Source organism: Cannabis sativa, chromosome 6 (assembly GCF_029168945.1).
Source record: "Cannabis sativa cultivar Pink pepper isolate KNU-18-1 chromosome 6, ASM2916894v1, whole genome shotgun sequence".
Taxonomy (NCBI): domain Eukaryota; kingdom Viridiplantae; phylum Streptophyta; class Magnoliopsida; order Rosales; family Cannabaceae; genus Cannabis; species Cannabis sativa.
In genome coordinates, this window is record NC_083606.1 from 11,793,672 (window position 1) to 11,813,173 (window position 19,502).

Sequence of the window (19,502 nt, forward strand, 5' to 3'; positions counted from 1 at the left end):
ACCACTTTTCAACGATGCATGATGATTATTTTTAGTGATATGATCGATAATTGTATGGAGGTATATATGGATGATTTGATAGTCTTCGGTGATTCATTCCAATCAAACTTTCCTAATCTAGAAATTGTGCTCAAACGATGCAAATAGAACGACTTAGTACTCAACTAGGAGAAGTGTCATTTCATAGTGCCATCTGGCATAGTCTTGGGGCATGTTATTTCACAAAGAGGAATTGAGGTTGATCAATCCAAGATTGAACTCATATCAAAGCTACCCTCCCCTAATATTGTTAAGGATGTTCAATCCTTTCTTGGGAATGTTGGATTCTATAAGAGGTTCCTCCAGATTTTCTCGACAATAACTCATCCCTTGTCGAACTTCCTAGTAAAAGATATGTTGTTCAACTGGACACCCAAGTGAGAGGAATCTTTCCTAACACTCATCACCAAACTCACTTTTGCCCCTATCATTCAGCCACCGGATTCGAAGTTGTCGTTCGAGATCATGTGTGATGCTAGCAATTACGCTGTAGGGGTCATCCTTGGTCAACAAGGGAAGGGAAGCCCTTCATCGTGTACTAGGCAAGTAGAATTCTTAATAATGCTCAAATGAACTATTCTACTACTGAGAAATAGTTGTTTTCTGTAGTATTTGCACTCGACAAGTTTCGTTCCTATTTGATTGGTTCCCCTATCGCGGTTTTACCGACCACTCTACCCTTAAATATCTCCTTTCCAAAAAGGATGCTAAGGCACACTTGATTAGGTGGATCTTTTTGTTACAGGAATTTGATTTGACCATTAAGGACAATAAAAGAGTTGAAATCGTGGTAGCAAACCACTTTTCTCGTCTTGAGTTTTCTAATTTCGTTAATGGCTCTGCCATCTGAGATGACTTCCCTGATGAACATCTCTATCCCGTCACTAAGTTACCATGCTACACTCATATTGTAAATTACTTAGTGACTAGTGAGCTTCCAGCTTCTTGGAATGCACAAGATAAACGTACATTTTTAGTCGAAGTTTGTAACTTTGACTAGGATGATCCATATCTTTTCAAATGGTGAAATTTTTAGTGTCTTGAACTTTTGCCACAACAAAGCATGTGGTGGTCATTTTTCTTTTAAAAGACTGCTACCCAAATCTTACAGTGTGGTCTATACGGACCCACTTTGTTCAAAGACACTAATAATTTGTGCCAGTCTTGTGGAAGGTGCCAAGAATTAGGTACACTGTCCCAGCGACACATGATGTCATTGAACCCAATGCTCATAATAGAAATTTTCGACTGTTGGGAAATTGATTTAATGGGACCATTTCCACCTTCTTTTGGCTACATTTACATTCTCCTTGTCATAGACTATGTCTCCAAGTGGGTTGAGGTCGTGCCCTGCCGAAATGTAGATAACACAACTATTGTGAAATTCTTAAAAGAAAATGTGTTGTCTCGTTTTGGCACACCACAAGCTATTATCAGTGATCACGGCATACATTCCTGCAACCACTCTTTTGAGCATTTGATGCAAAAGTACGGTGTACTTAAAAAGGTTGCATTGCCTTATCACCCACAAATAAATGGCCAAGTTGAGTTAGCTAATCGCGAAATTAAGCAAATCGTAGAAAAGACTGTTAACCCTAACCACAAAGATTGGTCTTCCAGACTTCTAAATGCTCTCTGGGCATACCGCACTGCTTATAAAACTCAACTAAGCATGTCTCCTTATAGAATAGTCTATGGCAAGGCCTCCCATTTGCATGTTGAACTGGAACATAAAGCATACTGGGTTGTAAAAAGCTTAAATTTTGATCTCAATGTGGCAGGCCTTATTGTAAGCTTCAATTGTCAAAAATTGAGGAGTTAAGGAATGATGCTTATGACAACTTTAAGATCTACAAGGCTAAATTGAAAGCAGCTGATGAAAAGCAGATCCTAAGGAAAGAATTTGAGCCAAATCAGCGAGTGCATCTTTATGATACTCGCCTTCATCTCCACCCTGGGAAGCTGAGATCCCGATGGACTGGGCCATATAATGTGAAAACTGTCTTCCCACATGGTGTTGTTAAGGTTGAAGACCCAACCTATGGGAGGAAATTCAAAATGAATGGCCAAAGATTGAAACACTACATAGAGAGGGTGCCCTAGCATGTCGAGGGTATCCTCGTGGCCTTGGTTTACCAACCCTATATAGGTTTTTTTTTTCTTTTCTTTTTTGTCATTTTATTTTGTTATTTATTATGATTTTTGTTTTTTTTTTTTAGTTTTTATGTTTTTGAGGATCAATATCGCCGTTATTTTCATGGTTGCTCGTTCTCTAGGTGTTCTCTTTCCCAATTTTTTTCGAATTTTTATATTTTTAGACATTGAAGACATTATCTGATTTTAGTTGGAAGTGGTAAACCTATTCAAGCATTGTAATTTGTATTTTGTAATATTAATACTTTCATGGTCAAAATTTTTAAAAGTTACTAATTTATTCTTGTAAAATGTTATTTTTATGCCAATTTTCATTATCTTTATTTTTTTTACTTAAAATTTTTTTAGAGTTACAAATACACATACCAGACTTTATGGTAAGATGGTTGTTAGCACAAATCAAAACCTCTTTGATTAACAATGGCTAGCACAGTACTTAAGAAAACATCATAATGTGTCTTAGCTTGTAGGGTGTTACACTGCGCTTGAAGTTTTATCATTTTTCTCAACAAATAGCACTTGGATAGGCTCTAATTGTAGAGGTAATCTATAGCATATTAATAGACTCAAAGTGTGTTATTTTGCATAAAGCCCTATATCTTTCAACTTTTTTTAAATATGGTCCACTGTGGGATACAAACTGTAACCACTAGGCACTAGTACTAACCCTAATACTATACATTAATTTCTTGGATATACTCCTTTCCTTCAATATCTATACCACTCATTATTGTAATTCCAAAGAATATTTATAAATTACTAGGGTGACCCAACCATCAAGAAATATAGATCATGCAGTGGACTGGTATAGAACTGAACATAAATTGGCAGCCAAAGGTTCATTTTATATTCTTTAAGATGTATATCATATCACAATCTACATCCTGATTAAGAACTAAACCTGTTTCAATTTCCAAAAGAACAACACCATTTGCATGATATCACATTGGTTTATATGAGCTGAAACCAAAGTTAGAAGGAAAGAAATGCTTACAAATAGGAGATTTTTCGAATTCCTTAAGTTGTGAAAGAAAACCAGAATTCGGAGCAACTATTGGCCTTTTACTCCTCACAAGCTTCAGGGCTTCAGAAAGGCTCATTCCATGTTGTCTCATTAGATATGCAACGACAATAGTTGCGCTGCAATGTACAGGAAAGTTCAGAATGTAGTCACTGTGATATACTCCTTTTTCATGTTACATAAATTCTAGACAACAAAAGTTATACAGCAAGAACAAAAGAGTTGTATATATAAATGAAATTATTATTCAATTGAAACACAATTTTAAATGAAAAGTAATAAACAATGAAGGACTATTAACAACAGATTAACCCTTCATATGAACCAATAAGCAGTGGATTATTGGCTTTTAATAGAAAGGGAATCACCTTCTGGATTTTCCTACCACGCAATGAACCAACACACTACCACCTGTTCTTTTTGCTTCGTCAATAAAATTGAAACACTCATCAAAGAACTGCTTAATATCTGTATCTTCTTTATCAGCAACTACATTAATTTAAAAAAATATCAGAAAATTTTGAATTTAAATCTTCCATAACTTATGTTGAGGAACAGTATTGAAGGTCAAAAAAACGAAATTCATACCACTTATGATCTTGTAAACAAACTCATCTGGATATATTGGCACCAAACAATGAGCCACAGTTAAAATATGAGTAATTTTTAACTCTTTCAGCTCACTCTTGTTTCTTGCAGCTTCAAGAGATCCCAAAAAGAGACACTGATAATGAAATTTAATTAGAAACTCTTACAAGTTGCAAGTAATACAAAATTTCTAGAAATGCATACAATTTAGTACCTCCTCAATTTTTGAAGGAACTTTATCCTTTTGTAAATATCTTTTCATAACCATCACTCGCCGCATTGCTGACAATTTACTTAGGGATTCATCCAGTGACTCCATTTGTACTCCAAAAAGCTTCCTAAAGCAAATAATAATAAGAACAAATGTATTTTTTTTATCGAACATTAAAGATTCCCAAATAACACTCAAGACAATATCAAATACTAAATTCAGAAAACTAAAATAAATATCTTTAAAAACCGTGTAATTAAATTGGCAGAAACACAGAATTCCACCCATAAAAATTCCAAACGAAACAGTGCAAAAGCGTGGCGATTACTCATCCAGAATGGCAAGAAGCAATTATACAAATTCAAATAAAGCCCAAGAAGTTTGGAAAGAATTGCCTTTCACAAAAGGGAAAACATTATAATAACATTAGGTTAATCACGAAATAATCAATATGCACTAAATTAAAATCGATCATGCATTTCAGAATAATGAGATTTGAACGCAAAAAGAAGATGATTACTTAGCGAAGATGATGAGGATGAGAGTGGAGAAATTAAGGGATTCCGAAGGGAGAAGAGCTCTGATTTAGGCCTTCTCTGATTGATTGAATTTATGACTTTTTAGGTACAATATTATTTTTAATTTGTTATTAATTAGAAACTTAGTATGAATACATGCAATTGATTATGTTTTTAGCTTATTTGTCTTTACGATTTATATAATATGAAGTATAAATTAAATAGAATATTTATTTCAAATTCATAAAATCCATTATTTTCATTTTGAATTATATTACACTATTTAATTGTTATTATTTTTTTAATCTTTATGGGTACCCAAGAGAGCCCCATACTCAATGGGTATTATTTCCCTACCCTAAACATGTTGGGGATTAAGTGAGGCGGGACAAAGATGGGAGCATAAATGGGGAGCGGGAACAAGGTTGGGGGTGCATTCCCCACTCACTACTTCCCCAATTTCCATCCTTAGTTTAGTAGGAAAATTATTAACAAGGAGGGTATCCAATTTTAATGTTTTTTAGAATATGATGATAGTGATATGGTCATTAGCCAGGTATGGGTATGTGCGCAAAGAAATTGAGTAATAATCTGAATCTATTCAGTTTTGAAATTCCGTATTTTAATATTCCCAGTTTGATTATTTAATTAAATGATTAATTAAATGCGGAATAATAAAAGCTGTATCGAAAATGCTTTCGTAGTTACGTAATGCAACTCTGTAACTTCGCAGAAACCTTAAAAACAAACAGTGCATAAAAGTAAAAACACACAAGATTTTTGTACGTGGTTTCAACAATCCTTTCAGATTGTTACTAGTCCACGGGGCCACGCCCAGAGATAAGATTCATTAGATCGGTATCAAAAATACAAAGTAATTGACTTATGCATAAATAGACTCCCTCTTATTGTATGCCGCAAGCTTGATGTATTCCACCTACTAACCGAATCTTGATAAAACTCCAAGTGCTCGAACTCCCTTCGATCACCTTGAAGAGTGCTTGAATCCTCCCGATTCAAGGCTTAAAGGCTATCTCCCGAAAGCCTATACAACCATCTCCCGAAGGTTGTGTGCTTGTATCCTCCCGATGCAAGACTTCAAAAGCAATCTCCCGAAAGCTTGTAAATACCCTTCTCCCGAAGGTGCACTGATGTTCTTCTTCGTTGTAGACTTGAATACAGACTCAAGACAATACAAACAACAAATAAACAGAGTAAGAGTAGAACAACTCTTCTCTACAAATCAAAGACTCTCTTTTCTAAAGATATGAATGGAATTCAAAGATACAAGAGAGGTACCAAGAGAGGTACTAAACAAAGACACTCTTTCCTTAAGATATGAAAGCAATTCTAAGTGTGTGAAAGAGATGCAAAACCTAGCAGCTATAGGATGTATTTATAATGAATATACATCTCATAGACAGCTTACATTCGGTCTGAGCAAGACCTCAACCCACTAGAAACTTCCCTAAAATAATTCTTCAATCAAATTCAGAATTTCCGTTTCGTACATACAGAATCGTGGGCAGTAACTACAACTTTCCTTTTATAGAAAAGGAAAGTCTAGCTCCGGTTTTCTCTTCAAGAAACCTGATCTAAGAAAATGGGAAACTAAACACAAGATCAGATTACACAGCTGGTTAGATAAAAACGAAATGGGTAACCAAACTTACCATTTTTACCTTTTTTCCAAAAATAGGAAAGCTAGACAACTTTCCTTTCAAGTTTGATTTACACAAATATGGAAACCATATCAATATATGCCAGCCGAAATATACATTAAATAATAAAATATTTTTGTCAATTAAATATGCCAAAAATGGAATTAACAATCTCCCCCTTTGGCACTTTGATTGACAAAACATTTTATTATGAGAAAACCTGCATCAAGTGTTAGAAACCAAAGCAAATAGCTTTTTAAAGATACAAGAGTATAGAAAATACTCCCCCTGCATGAAAGCTCTCTAACACATAAAACATATAACTCTTTTTGGACGGAAAAGCTTGCAAACCGAAGAACACAACTTTTTAAAAGGAAAAGTGTTAAACCACAAACAACTTTTTAAACGGAAAAGTGTTAAACCACAAACAACTTTTTAAACGGAAAAGTGTTAAACCACAAACAAGCAACTCCCCCTAAAACCAAGGGTCCAGAGTTGTAACAAAGAGTTCAATGAATCCAAAAAAAATATGACTACTCCCCCTTTTTGTCTATCAAGGAGCCAAAGATAACAAAAACAAACAAGAACAAAGTCATAGATTCAAATAAACATTAATAAAAAGCAAAAGATAAAAGATTGAACCACTTATTCATCATCATTGGGTCGGAAGTATTTCATGATGCTGTCCATCTTCCTAAGAAGCAAGGCCTGACTTGTCTCCATTCTTCCCAAACGCAAGTTGAATTCTCGCCATTTGCGGGAGCGAAGTGGAAGCAGATCCGACGACGGGGATCATTTGTAAGACCAGGGGAAGCGTACCGAGCCTTTCTTTGAGCAACTTTTCCTTGAGGAGGCTTCTCGGGAATTTTGAAAGTGGTTCCAACAAGGGCATCTCAATTGATTCATTCTCAAGAATCAATTCCTCTTGATCAGATAAAATTTTATAGATTAAGTGAGGAAAAATGAGATTGAGCCTAGGTTTCTTACCCTTTCGAAGAGAGACAATTTGCTCCCAAATCATGTCAGCCAAATCAATTTTAGCACCAATTGAAACTTTATACAAAAAGAAAGCAAGTTCATTTGAAACATTTACCGGATTGGAGCAAGGAAACCAATTGGATAGGGCAAACATCATGAGAGCAGCATGTTGATAGGTGAGTTGAGACATATGCATGGTGTCGGAGAGTTCAATTTCATTATCACCAGAGAGATAACCGAACACCTTTTGACGATCAAACTCCACATCGCCTGGCTCAATTCCCATAGGCAAATTGAGAGCCTCGGCAACATCCTTCACGGTGAAGGAATACCGGTGTCCTCTCGACAAAAACTTTGCCAAACATGAAAGAGTCCTCATCGAGAAACTCATCGGTTGATGTTAGCATAAAATTCCTTCACAATTCTATCCACATACCCATCAAAACCGATCAAGGTATCTACCCATTGTCTTTCTTTCAACATGTTATACACTCCAAAAGGTTTATGAGCAATAACATTAAAATTTTTCTCCACAGTAAAATTCCTATTCTCATAGAATTTCATATCTCTAGCATGATCATTATAACAAAAATAATGAGAGTGAGGCTTGAAGTTATCAAGAGAAATACCAGAGGGCCTCTTTCTTTCGTGGAAGAACAGATTAGAGACAATGGGCCTTTTTCCTTTGTCCTTCTTTGGAACAACAGGAGGCACCGGAGCGGTTCTCAGTAGTGACGGGCTCGGTTTACGGTTCTTCACTCTCGGATCCAGAATCATCAACAACAGGAAGATCTTTGGGCACAAATTCTTCACTTGAATCGGACAAGCCCTCTGAATCATGATCCTCCTCACTTTCTTCTGGTTCAGAATCCGAGGAAGAGACCGAAGGGGGATTCTCCTTGAGATTTTTGGCCTTTGAAGATGAAGAAACCACCTTTTTCCCTTTGGATGCAATTTTAGGTTTAACCACTTGAGGCTTTGAAGGAGTGGAAACCTTGGACCTTGTTCGAGAACTCACCGTGGGCAAGGTCACCAAAGCTTGGTCGACATTAGGAGCACCATTCGAAGAGGAGGACTTCGACAATGTGTGATCGGATGAATGGGATTCATCATGATCACCCAACCCAGGTGTTGGAGAAGCAATAGGCGAGGCACCAACAAGAGGAGATGAAAATTTTGCCACTGATTTTCGAGCTTGGGTCTTCGATTTCTTGGCGTACTTCGTCGGAGCGGAGGACGAACCGAAGCTCCGGTTCTTTGGAGCAGGCGGCGCAGGCGGAGACACCGGTGAAGCAGAAGCAGAGCCACGAATGGGCTTCTTGGATGGTTGGGCATTCTTAGTTTTGGCCATTTTTTCTTTGAAACCCTAGGACACAAACCCTCTTACTTTGAACAATGTTAGACTTTTGAGAGAAAACAATAAAAAGAGAAGAGAGAGATGTGATCGTGGGATAATGGGGAGTTGAGAATATATAACTTCCAATTTTAAATGCCCAAAATTTAAAAAAAAACTGAAAAGGAAGGAACTTCCTTACCTTTGACCCACGTGTGGAGAGGAAAAAAGGAAACCAAAAAACAATTTTCAAAGTTTGGTCAATGTTTCCTTAAATGAAAAAAGGAAACCAACAATCCCCACAAAATCTAAGAATTTAAAGGCCCTTACCAAAACCGAAATTGCCACCAAAAAGGAAACCAACAAATAATTAATTATTTAATTACAAGTTTCCTATACACACCAAAAAGACCAAATCTCCACAAATAAAGGAAACATTCTAAAATAAATACAATTAAAACATGTTTCCATAAAGTAAAAAATAAAAGAAAAAATATATACAAGGATTCGAAAAAGAATTCGAAAAAAATATGCCCCCCTTTTTCTTTTATTTTTTCAGAAAATGCCCCCCAAAGAAAAAAAATTGCAAATAAGGAACAAGAGAACACACCAAGACACAAAAGCACTAATCACCACTTAAGAGCAAAAATTGTGTCTAAGAATATAATGAAACATAACAAAAAAATAACAAAAATTTTTAACAAAGCTCACTTGACAACTCGATCACGAACCTTTTTTTTTTTATTTTTTTTTTTATTTTTTTGATTAAAAGACAGAAAAATAAAATAACCTTGATATTTTTGCAACTAGAATGCACAATGTCCATTTGTCTTTGTCCCTGATGAAAAAATCAAACTCATAAGAATAATCAGAAATTATTTTATCAAACTAATGAAGTAATAGAATGAGGTCATACCGGTTCACAGGAAAAATTGACTCCATCACCAAGAATATTAAAGCACATCAAACAGTATGTAATAGCTTTATAACACCATTTTCGAGAATAAACAAATTTTACCACAAACTGTGTCAAGCATTAGTGTGTGAAAGTGTAAGCAGGGAACATTGCCCAATTTGTCAAAAAGACTTTTTCTGATAAATTGTACCCATAGGAGACGCTGTCACACTACCTCAATGGTAGCCCTTTTCAATGGTAGCGTATCTTCTACATAACTCCCAATTACATAGTTCCAACTTACTCAGAGATGGCTTTCACACATTGAGATAGGTAGCTCTATTCATCCAATGGAGCTTGAATACACAGTTTTTTTTTTTTTTTGAACAACAAAATTCGAAAATGGTAGCTTACATAACACTGTTTGATGAACCTGAATATTCCTGTGAGGAGTGGACAATTTTCCTGACAAACCTGTATGACATCATAATATTACAACATTAGCAATAAAATAGAGACTGAAATTCTTATAAGGTTGAAATTTTCTTCTAGGACAAAGACAAGACATTATGAACTCTAAGACAACTCAAATATCAAGGATTATGGAAAAATAAAAGCATTAAACAGTACAAACCCCTAAGGATTTCCTTAGAGAAATAAATCGGACCGAGTCAAGAGCTTTAGTAAAAATATCTGCAATTTGTTTGCTAGTTTCAACATATTCTAAGACAAGAATTTTATTTTCCACAAGCTCTCTAATAAAGTGATGACGAATGTCTATGTGCTTAGTGCGAGAGTGTTGAACAGGATTCTTAGAAATGTTTATAGCACTAGTGTTATCACAAAAAATGGTTAAAGTTTTCAAATCAAACCCATAATCTGCCATCATTTGTTTCATCCATAACAATTGGGTACAACAACTACCCGCAGCAATGTACTCAGCCTCTGCTGTGGACAGAGAGATTGAGTTTTGCTTCTTGCTATGCCATGAAACCAAATTGTTTCCAAGATAGAAACATCCACCACTAGTACTTTTATCTATCATCAGCATTACCTGCCCAATCAGCATCACTAAAGCAAACAAGGTTAGAATTAGTGTCTTTTGAAAACCAAATCCCAAAATCAATAGTGCTATTTACATAGCGAATGATTCTTTTCACAGCAGAAAGATGGGATTCCATGGGATTAGCCTGATATCGTGCACAAACACCAACACTATAGCAAATGTCGGTGACGACTAGCAAGAAGATAAAGCAAACTTCCTATCATACTTCGATACAAAGTTTGATCTACCTTTACTCCTTGTTCATCTTTGCTTAATTTCAAAGTTGTGCTCATGGGAGTGTTGGTATGTTTGGCTTTTTCAAGGCCAAATTTTTTCACCAAATTCTTTGCATACTTGCTTTGAGTGACAAAAGTTCCCTCATCTGATTGCTTCACTTGAAGACCGAGAAAATAAGTGAGTTCACCTACCATACTCATTTCGAACTCCTTTTGCATTTGGGAAACAAAAACCTGCACTTCGCAGTTAGAAGTAGAGCCAAACACAATATCATCAACATATATTTGAGCAACAATCACATCGAAATTAATGTTTTTGATGAAAAGTGTTTTATCAACATTTCCTCTCTTGTAATCATGAGAAAGCAAGAATTCGGCTAGACGCTCATACCAAGCACGTGGTGCTTGTTTTAGACCATACAATGCCTTGTCTAACTTATAAACATGATCAGGAAAATGTGGATCCTCAATCCCTTTAGGTTGTTCCACATACACATCTTCTTTTAACAGCCCATTCAAAAAAGCAGATTTGACATCCATTTGATACAATTTAATACCAAGAATGCAAGCTATGGAAAGAAGTAACCTGATCGATTCCAGTCTAGCTACTGGAGCAAATGTTTCATCAAAGTCAATACCCTCAACTTGAGTGTATCCTTGGGCAACCAACCTTGCCTTGTTTCGAATGATAGTGCCAAACTCATCACTCTTATTTTTGAAGATCCACTTGGTTCCAATGATGTTCACAAACGGTGGTCTTGGAATCATTTTCCGGACTTTGTTTCGAACAAACCGATGAAGCTCATCCCGCATAGCTAAAAACCAATCTTCATCCATTAAAGCTTCTTTTACAGATTTAGGTTCTAAAGAAGAAATAAAACATAAAAATTGAATTATATTGGCATATTTTCTTCTTGTAACCATGCTCTCATCCAAGTTTCCAAGGATGAGATCTGAAGGATGATTCTTTTTAACCCCGGAGGATGGTTCCCTCTCGTATTGGATCGCTGATTGAATTTAAAGGATACTCGGATTCTTTTGTTGTTGGATTTTCCGTAGCAACAGATTCTCGCACGGATAACCTCGACGATCGCTTCGAAGCTTCGTCGGGTTCCTTTTCCTCGACAGCAGGTTTTTCAAGCAAATCTTCAATCTGTTCTTCCGTGGAAAACTCGTAAAAATCTTTTAGATCATCAACAACAACATTAGCGTATTCCATAACGGTTTGGGTTCTCATGTTATACACACGATATGCCCTACTATTTGTGGAATATCCTAAGAAAACACCTTCATCACTTTTGGAATCAAATTTACCAATGTAATCACGATCTCGTAAAATATAACACTTACATCCGAACACATGAAAGTGACTTACATTTGGTTTCTTACCTTTCCAGATTTCATATGGTGTTTTGTGAGTACCTGGGCGCAAGAATACTCGTTGATGGTATAGCAAGCGTTGTTAATGGCTTCGGCCCAAAGGCGCTTTGTGAGCTTCTTGCTATTCAACATTACTCTAGCCATTTCTGCTAGAGTACGATTCTTTCTTTCAACCACTCCATTTTGTGGAGGAGTTTTAGGAGCAGAAAATTCATGAGAAATACCGTTAGCTTTACAAAATTCATCATATACGGTATTTTCAAATTCCTTACCATGATCACTCCTAATCCTAACAATTTTGCCAATGTTACAATCTTTTTCAACTCGTAATTTCAAACACGAGTTTGGAAAGCTTCAAAAGTATCGATTTTTCTCTCAAAAAATCCACCCATGAGAATCGAGAAAAATCATCAACACAAACAAAAATATATCTTTTACCATTTAAGCTTTCTACCCGGATTGGACCCATTAAGTCCATGTGCAAGAGTTCGAGAACTGCGGAAGTATTCACATCCGGGACACTCTTGTGAGAAATTTTCGATTGCTTACCTAATCGGCATGGACCACATTTTCCCAATGACTCTTTACCTAATTTAGGTAATCCTCGAACAATCCCCGAAACGAGATAATTTTTTCGCATTTTTAAAGTGAATGTGACCAAGTTTTTCATGCCATAGGTCAAGAACATTTTCAATGACGTAATGACAAGTGGCTTGCGTAGTGAGAGTATAACAATTATCACTAGATCGCAGCCCTTGTAACACAATTTCATCAAGAATATTATATACATAGCAATGATTGCTATCAAAGCTCACATAATAACCCTGATCACAGATCTGACTAATGCTAAGTAGATTAGCTTTTAGTCCTTCAACCAACATGACATTCTTTAGTTTAGGAAGCCCTTCGAACTTGAGAGTTCCCATTCCTATGACTTTACCAAGAAGACCGTTACCAAATGTAACTTCTCCACAAGGCATTGGTCTTATGTTCACAAGAAATTCTTTTTCACCTGTCATGTGTTTAGAACAACCACTATCAAAATACCACATGTTAGAAGCAACAGTTTTAAAACAAGTAGAACCTACCAAGCATTTGTTTTTGACAACCCATTTTTGTTTTTGTAAAACATGTTTATTTCCAATGTAATTAGATTTAAACATGTTATGCATGGTTATGCATTTAGGTCGAATGTGACCTTTTACTCCACAAAAATGGCAAATAGGAATGAAACGTCTTCCTTTCCCTTTGAAGTTGTCAAACTTACCGTGCCGCTTCTTTCTCGTAACAACAGAGTGCTTTGTCTTGTCGAGACGAGACCTGCGAGGTAGACACGGTTCTTCCGTAAACAAAACTATTAGTGATATTAGACACGTATTGATTTGGAACATAACCCAAACAAAGATGATTGGTTTGGCCGGATTTTTGAATTTTTTCAAAGATGGTGGAACCTGGATTTAACATTTTAACATTCTTTTTAATGTTATCAATTTCCTTGGTTAAAGAAATAATTTTTGACTCTTTTAAAGACAATTCACATTCACAACATTTGAGTTTATCTTCCAACTCATTAATGTTGTTACACAAAATTTTATTATCTTTAACCAGGGAGCGATTTTCAAAGACTAGTTTCCAACCACTTACCAAACATTACCTTGTAGGATTCAATCATGGAATCCTCATCAATTTCTGACTCATCTGATTCGGATCTGGATTCTTCCTTGTTGTCATTGATCAGGATATTGTTCAAGCAAATGCTTTTTCCTTTTTCCTGCAAATTTCTTGACAAAACACTTGTTAGGACAACTTTTTCTTTTTCATCCTCACTACTCTCGTAATCATCACTCCAAGTAACATTCAATCCCTTTTTATTTTTCTTTAAGGTATTAGCACATTCAGATTGAGTGTGACCAAAACCTTCACATTCTCTGCATTTAATACCTTTTTTATAGTCAGATGGAAAAGGTTTAGAGGGAATGTTACCAGAAATGTTACCTTTTGGGTTCTTTGAAAAGAACTTTTTATTTCCACCAGATTTCAAGAATTTTTGGAAATTTTTTGCCAATAGAACCATTTCATCATCATTTTCATCATCAGAAACAATATTTTCAGAAGCATTAAAGGCAACACCTTTGCTTTTCTCATTCGAGAGATTTTGCTTACTCTTTTTCTTGATTTGTTGATTCAACTCAAAGGTTCTTAAAGATCCCATGAGTTCCTCAACCTTCATTTTGCCAAAATCTTTCGCCTCTTCCATTGCAAGCAATTTAGTATCAAACTCCGTCGGGAAGAACTCGAACAATTTTTCGAACCAAGACAGATTCATCTAGTTTTTCTCCCAAGGCAAAAAACTCATTAGAGATGTCAGATAATCTTTCATAGAATTCATTTAAAGTTTCAGTATCTGACATTCTCAATTCATCAAATCTAGTTTGAAGCATGGTAAATCGTGATCTCTTTACATCAGCAGTACCTTCAAATTGAATTTGAAGGATTTCCCATGCTTCTTTTGCATTCACAAGATGAGATTAATTTAATAAAACCTTCACCAACACCATTAAAAATAGCATGTAAAGCCTTATTATTATAACTGCATGCTTTTTCATCTTCGGTGGTCCAACCGAGTTCGCATTTTACCTGAGTATTACCTTTTTCATCATTTTCAGTAGGTTGAGACCAACCTGTAAGAATAGCTCTCCATGCTTTCTCATCTTGCGATTTGATGAAAGCTCTCATCCTGACCTTCCAATAAGGATAATTCGACTCATTCAATAGAGGAGGTCTAGAGATGGAACTTCCTTCTGCAAACAAAGACATCTCACACAAAACAAGTTAAACGGAATAACCTCAAGATCTCACTAAGAATTTAGTGACTTGCTTTCCGATACCAATTGAAATTCCGTATTTTAATATTCCCAGCTTTGATTATTTAATTAAATGATTAATTAAATGCGGAATAATAAAGCTGGTCGAAAACGATTTTACGTAGTTACAGTAATGCAACTCGTAACTTCGGAGAAACCCGGAAAAACAAACAAGGCATAAAAGTAAAAACACACAAGATTTTTGTACGTGGTTTCAACAATCCTTTCAGATTGTTACTAGTCCACGGGGCCACGCCCAGAGATAAGATTCATTAGATCGGTATCAAAAATACAAAGTAATTGACTTATGCATAAATAGACTCCCTCTTATTGTATGCCGCAAGCTTGATGTATTCCACCTACTAACCGAATCTTGATAAAACTCCAAGTGCTCGAACTCCCTTCGATCACCTTGAAGAGTGCTTGAATCCTCCCGATTCAAGGCTTAAAGGCTATCTCCCGAAAGCCTATACAACCATCTCCCGAAGGTTGTGTGCTTGTATCCTCCCGATGCAAGACTTCAAAAGCAATCTCCCGAAAGCTTGTAAATACCCTTCTCCCGAAGGTGCACTGATGTTCTTCTTCGTTGTAGACTTGAATACAGACTCAAGACAATACAAACAACAAATAAACAGAGTAAGAGTAGAACAACTCTTCTCTACAAATCAAAGACTCTCTTTTCTAAAGATATGAATGGAATTCAAAGATACAAGAGAGGTACCAAGAGAGGTACTAAACAAAGATACTCTTTCCTTAAGATATGAAAGCAATTCTAAGTGTGTGAAAGAGATGCAAAACCTAGCAGCTATAGGATGTATTTATAATGAATATACATCTCATAGACAGCTTACATTCGGTCTGAGCAAGACCTCAACCCACTAGAAACTTCCCTAAAATAATTCTTCAATCAGTCCAGGAATTTCCGTTTCTGTACATACAGAATCGTGGGCAGTAACTACAACTTTCCTTTTATAGAAAAGGAAAGTCTAGCTCCGGTTTTCTCTTCAAGAAACCTGATCTAAGAAAATGGGAAACTAAACACAAGATCAGATTACACAGCTGGTTAGATAAAAACGAAATGGGTAACCAAACTTACCATTTTTACCTTTTTTCCAAAAATAGGAAAGCTAGACAACTTTCCTTTCAAGTTTGATTTACACAAATATGGAAACCATATCAATATATGCCAGCCGAAATATACATTAAATAATAAAATATTTTTGTCAATTAAATATGCCAAAAATGGAATTAACAAGTTTTATCATGAGGTTGATATTCAAAGGGTTCTTGAAGGGAGTCCATAGGTATCTGATCGTAAAACTTTGATTACTACTCGATTGAAGGAAGGGGACAATCCGCATACTGTGACTTTAAACAGATTAGTTAGATTTGTAGGTTCAAATTCATGATCTTCAACCATGACTTAGTCTTCTTAAGTGTTCAAATGATAAGAAGAACGTTGTATTCTTGCAGATGACTATTGCAGGAGGTGGTCTTGCGCCATGTATTGTTGTCGTCAATTGGTCCCAAGATGCACTTGTGATGCATGCAATGTACCCTTTGTCAGAGTGTCATGGCATGCATGCGAAGCACTTCTATTGCTCATCCTCCCCCTTATGTCTAGACCTTCCAGATGGCATGACCATACTCTTACATAACCCAACCACGAGCGTGCTTCGTCTCGTTGATTCCTTGTCAAATAGCTCCCATTTTAACACTTGGGAAAATTCTTGTAGCTTCGGGTACATGCCAAGTGTCATGAGCATGTTGAGTGACATGAAGACGTTGAGTACTTTTGTGCATGTTGAGTGGCATAAGCATGTTAGTACTCTTGTGCATGTTGAGTGGCTTAAGCATGTTGAGTACTCTTGTGCATGTCGAGTGGCATGAGGATACCTAGTACTCTTATGCATAACGAGTGGCATGAGCATGTCGAGTACTCTTGTGCATGCCGAGTGGCATGAGCATGTTGAGTACTCTTGTGCATGCCGAGTGGCATGAGCATGCTGAGTACTCTTGTGCATGTCTAGTGGCATGAGCATGATGAGTACTCTTATGCATGCCATGTGGGATGAGCATGTTGAGCTGAGTGGCATGAGCATGCTCAGTACTCTTGTGCATGTTGATTGGCTTCTCAATGTGGCATGCCAAGTGATCCACTCGTGAGGTGCATGACGAGTGGTCCACTCGTGAGGTGCATGCTGAGTGGCCCACTCGACTTTGGAAGCTAACTTTGCTAGTCTCTCGAGTTAACACTCGCCCCCATGTTGAGTTTTATTCCCTAAATAAAATTATATTTCAATGTAATCTTATTTATTATCAATAAAGTTCAGAAATCATATTTTGACATTGTCATTATGTTTTGTTCACATGTTTGCTTACATGATTATAAGTTTAATATATAAGTTCTATTAAATTTTAATCATATATTTATTCACAATTATAGTAATGTCATCACAGTAGAAAATAATTGTGATCATATGCTTCAAACTTATTTAGTCCCGAGATATATCAGTGCATTGAATTTACATTGATGTGATAATTGCCAATGTGATTTACTTACACTAAGGCAAGTGAAATATCTTTTCCATGACATTAGTAAAGTAAATGTGTATCGGATGTATAGGGTACATCGAACTGGACCGATATTAACAATAAAATGTTATAAACCTATTGTTGTACCTATTCTAAGTCGATATCACTTAGTTGATCATAGATCAAATGATCTCAATCTTGAGATGGGTAAGCTTTAAGCTAATTGTATTACTTTAGTTATTTGACTTGTTTGTTACCAGTTTACCCATCGGTCTAGCTCATACTTACATCACGAGAACTCGGTAGTTCAATTAAATGGGAGTGTTAATCATAGATATGGACATCTATAGCTTCTATATTTTATCTAAAAGTGAAATAATAATTTCCTTTTAGCTTTGCTAAATACGATAAATGATAGAGCGTTTATTTTGGTAATTATATTAATTTTCTAAAATATTATTTACAATAAGCTAAGTATTTAAAGGATAAAATATATTGAGAGATAAAATAGTAATTTTAGTTTTTGTTCAATGTAGACATCTATATAGGAACATGGATTATTGTGATTGAAACAATGAATAATTTATCATGTATATATATTAGAGATATAGAGCATTTTATATAACCAAGAGTGGAGTCACAAGAAATTAATAAGTTGAGAAATTTACGTGGTAAATTTCAAATCAACTTATTAGGAGCTTGATTTTATATGCCCATAGTTCCCTCAATACTTGGGATACTATCACCTTAATGTCTCTTAATTAATTAATTTTTTTAATCAATTAAAATTCAAAAATTATTTGTGTCATATTTGAGAACTTTTCGATAAGTTTGGCTAAATTGAGAAAACAAGAGAGATATAGGGTTATGTGTTAATTATGATAAATTGGTGTCGATTTAATAAATTGTTATATTTAAAATTTTAATTTATAATTATTAAGAGTTGAAAACGAATTTAAATATAATATATAAAATGTTTAATTATTGATTATGTAATTAATTAATTAAGATTATATATAATTATAATATTTATTATATATATTAATTTTTTTTTTATAAAAAATATTAATCATAGTTTATAAGAAGATGTATATATATTATATAATTATTAAGTGAGGCTAGCACATATAATACATGTGTCTAATTCTTTTTGCTTCATTTCATTTATACCTTTATATGTTTAATTTCTATTTCATAAATAATTGTCAAATATATATATATATATTAATTTTTACATTTTAATTGTAGTGCAAATTGCAAAATATATATTTAATTATTATATCGGAGATACAAAAATAAGAACAAACTTCTAAAATCGATTTAATTTTAGTTATATACATAAGTGATTATTAACGGTGAGAACTTATCAGCGAAATATTAAAAAACCAAATATAATATTTAAAGATTTTAATGGAAGAACAATCAACGAAAAATTATACATTTTAATTATAGTATAAATTATAAAATACATATTTAATTATTATATCGGAGATACAAGAATAAGAACAAACTTCTAAAATGGATTTAATTTTAGTCATATACATAAGTGGTTATTGACGATGAGAACTCGTCAACAAAATATTAAAATCTAAATGTAATATTTAGAGATTTTAATGGAAGAATAATCAACAAAAGATCTTAGACTCTTAAACTCTCATAAAAAAAATACTATCTCATTGATCTTTTTTTCTAAAAAAAAGTCGCCTTTATAATTACCACAAAGGCCCTATTTATAGTGAGTTCCCTGCAGTTTTGAATTTCATCAGATCCATTAGTTTGAGAATGTCAGGTCGCTTTCATACTAGATAGACTAGTACCTCAAATAGTGTGGTGTCTCAAGCATTCTCAGTAGTACAAAAACTCTCTCTTCCAATTGTTCCTTGGATGAGGTCAAGCTTCGAAACGGTATATAGAACATCTGAAATGGACACCGAGTGAAAAGTTATGACAAAAATATGATTTCTGATCTCCTAGGAATTTCTAAAAACGGTGAAACTCAAAAATCCCAAATTTTACACTCACCGAAACACTACCAAAACTTATC

General features: G+C 35.0%; 1 protein-coding gene across 6 annotated transcripts in view; it reads right to left on the reverse strand.

Annotated features, from left to right (window-relative positions):
* The window catches only part of LOC115695707 (dual specificity protein phosphatase 1), an 86,558-nt gene that overhangs the window by 9,071 nt on the left and 57,985 nt on the right, over positions 1–19,502 (reverse strand). For 2 of the 6 annotated variants that reach the window (XM_030622775.2, XM_061117066.1), the window contains exons 1-6: positions 4,534–4,620; positions 4,263–4,408; positions 4,017–4,140; positions 3,803–3,938; positions 3,583–3,703; positions 3,188–3,333 (exon numbers count right to left, since the gene is read on the reverse strand). In XM_030622775.2, coding sequence (XP_030478635.1) covers positions 3,188–3,333; positions 3,583–3,703; positions 3,803–3,938; positions 4,017–4,140; positions 4,263–4,345 — 610 coding nt within the window. In that variant the 5' untranslated portion in view covers positions 4,346–4,408; positions 4,534–4,620. Of the gene's footprint in view, positions 1–2,159; positions 3,334–3,582; positions 3,704–3,802; positions 3,939–4,016; positions 4,141–4,262; positions 4,409–4,533; positions 4,621–19,502 lie in introns of those variants that run through there. The other 4 variants (XM_061117065.1, XM_061117068.1, XM_061117067.1 and 1 more) reach the window with 4 other exon arrangements.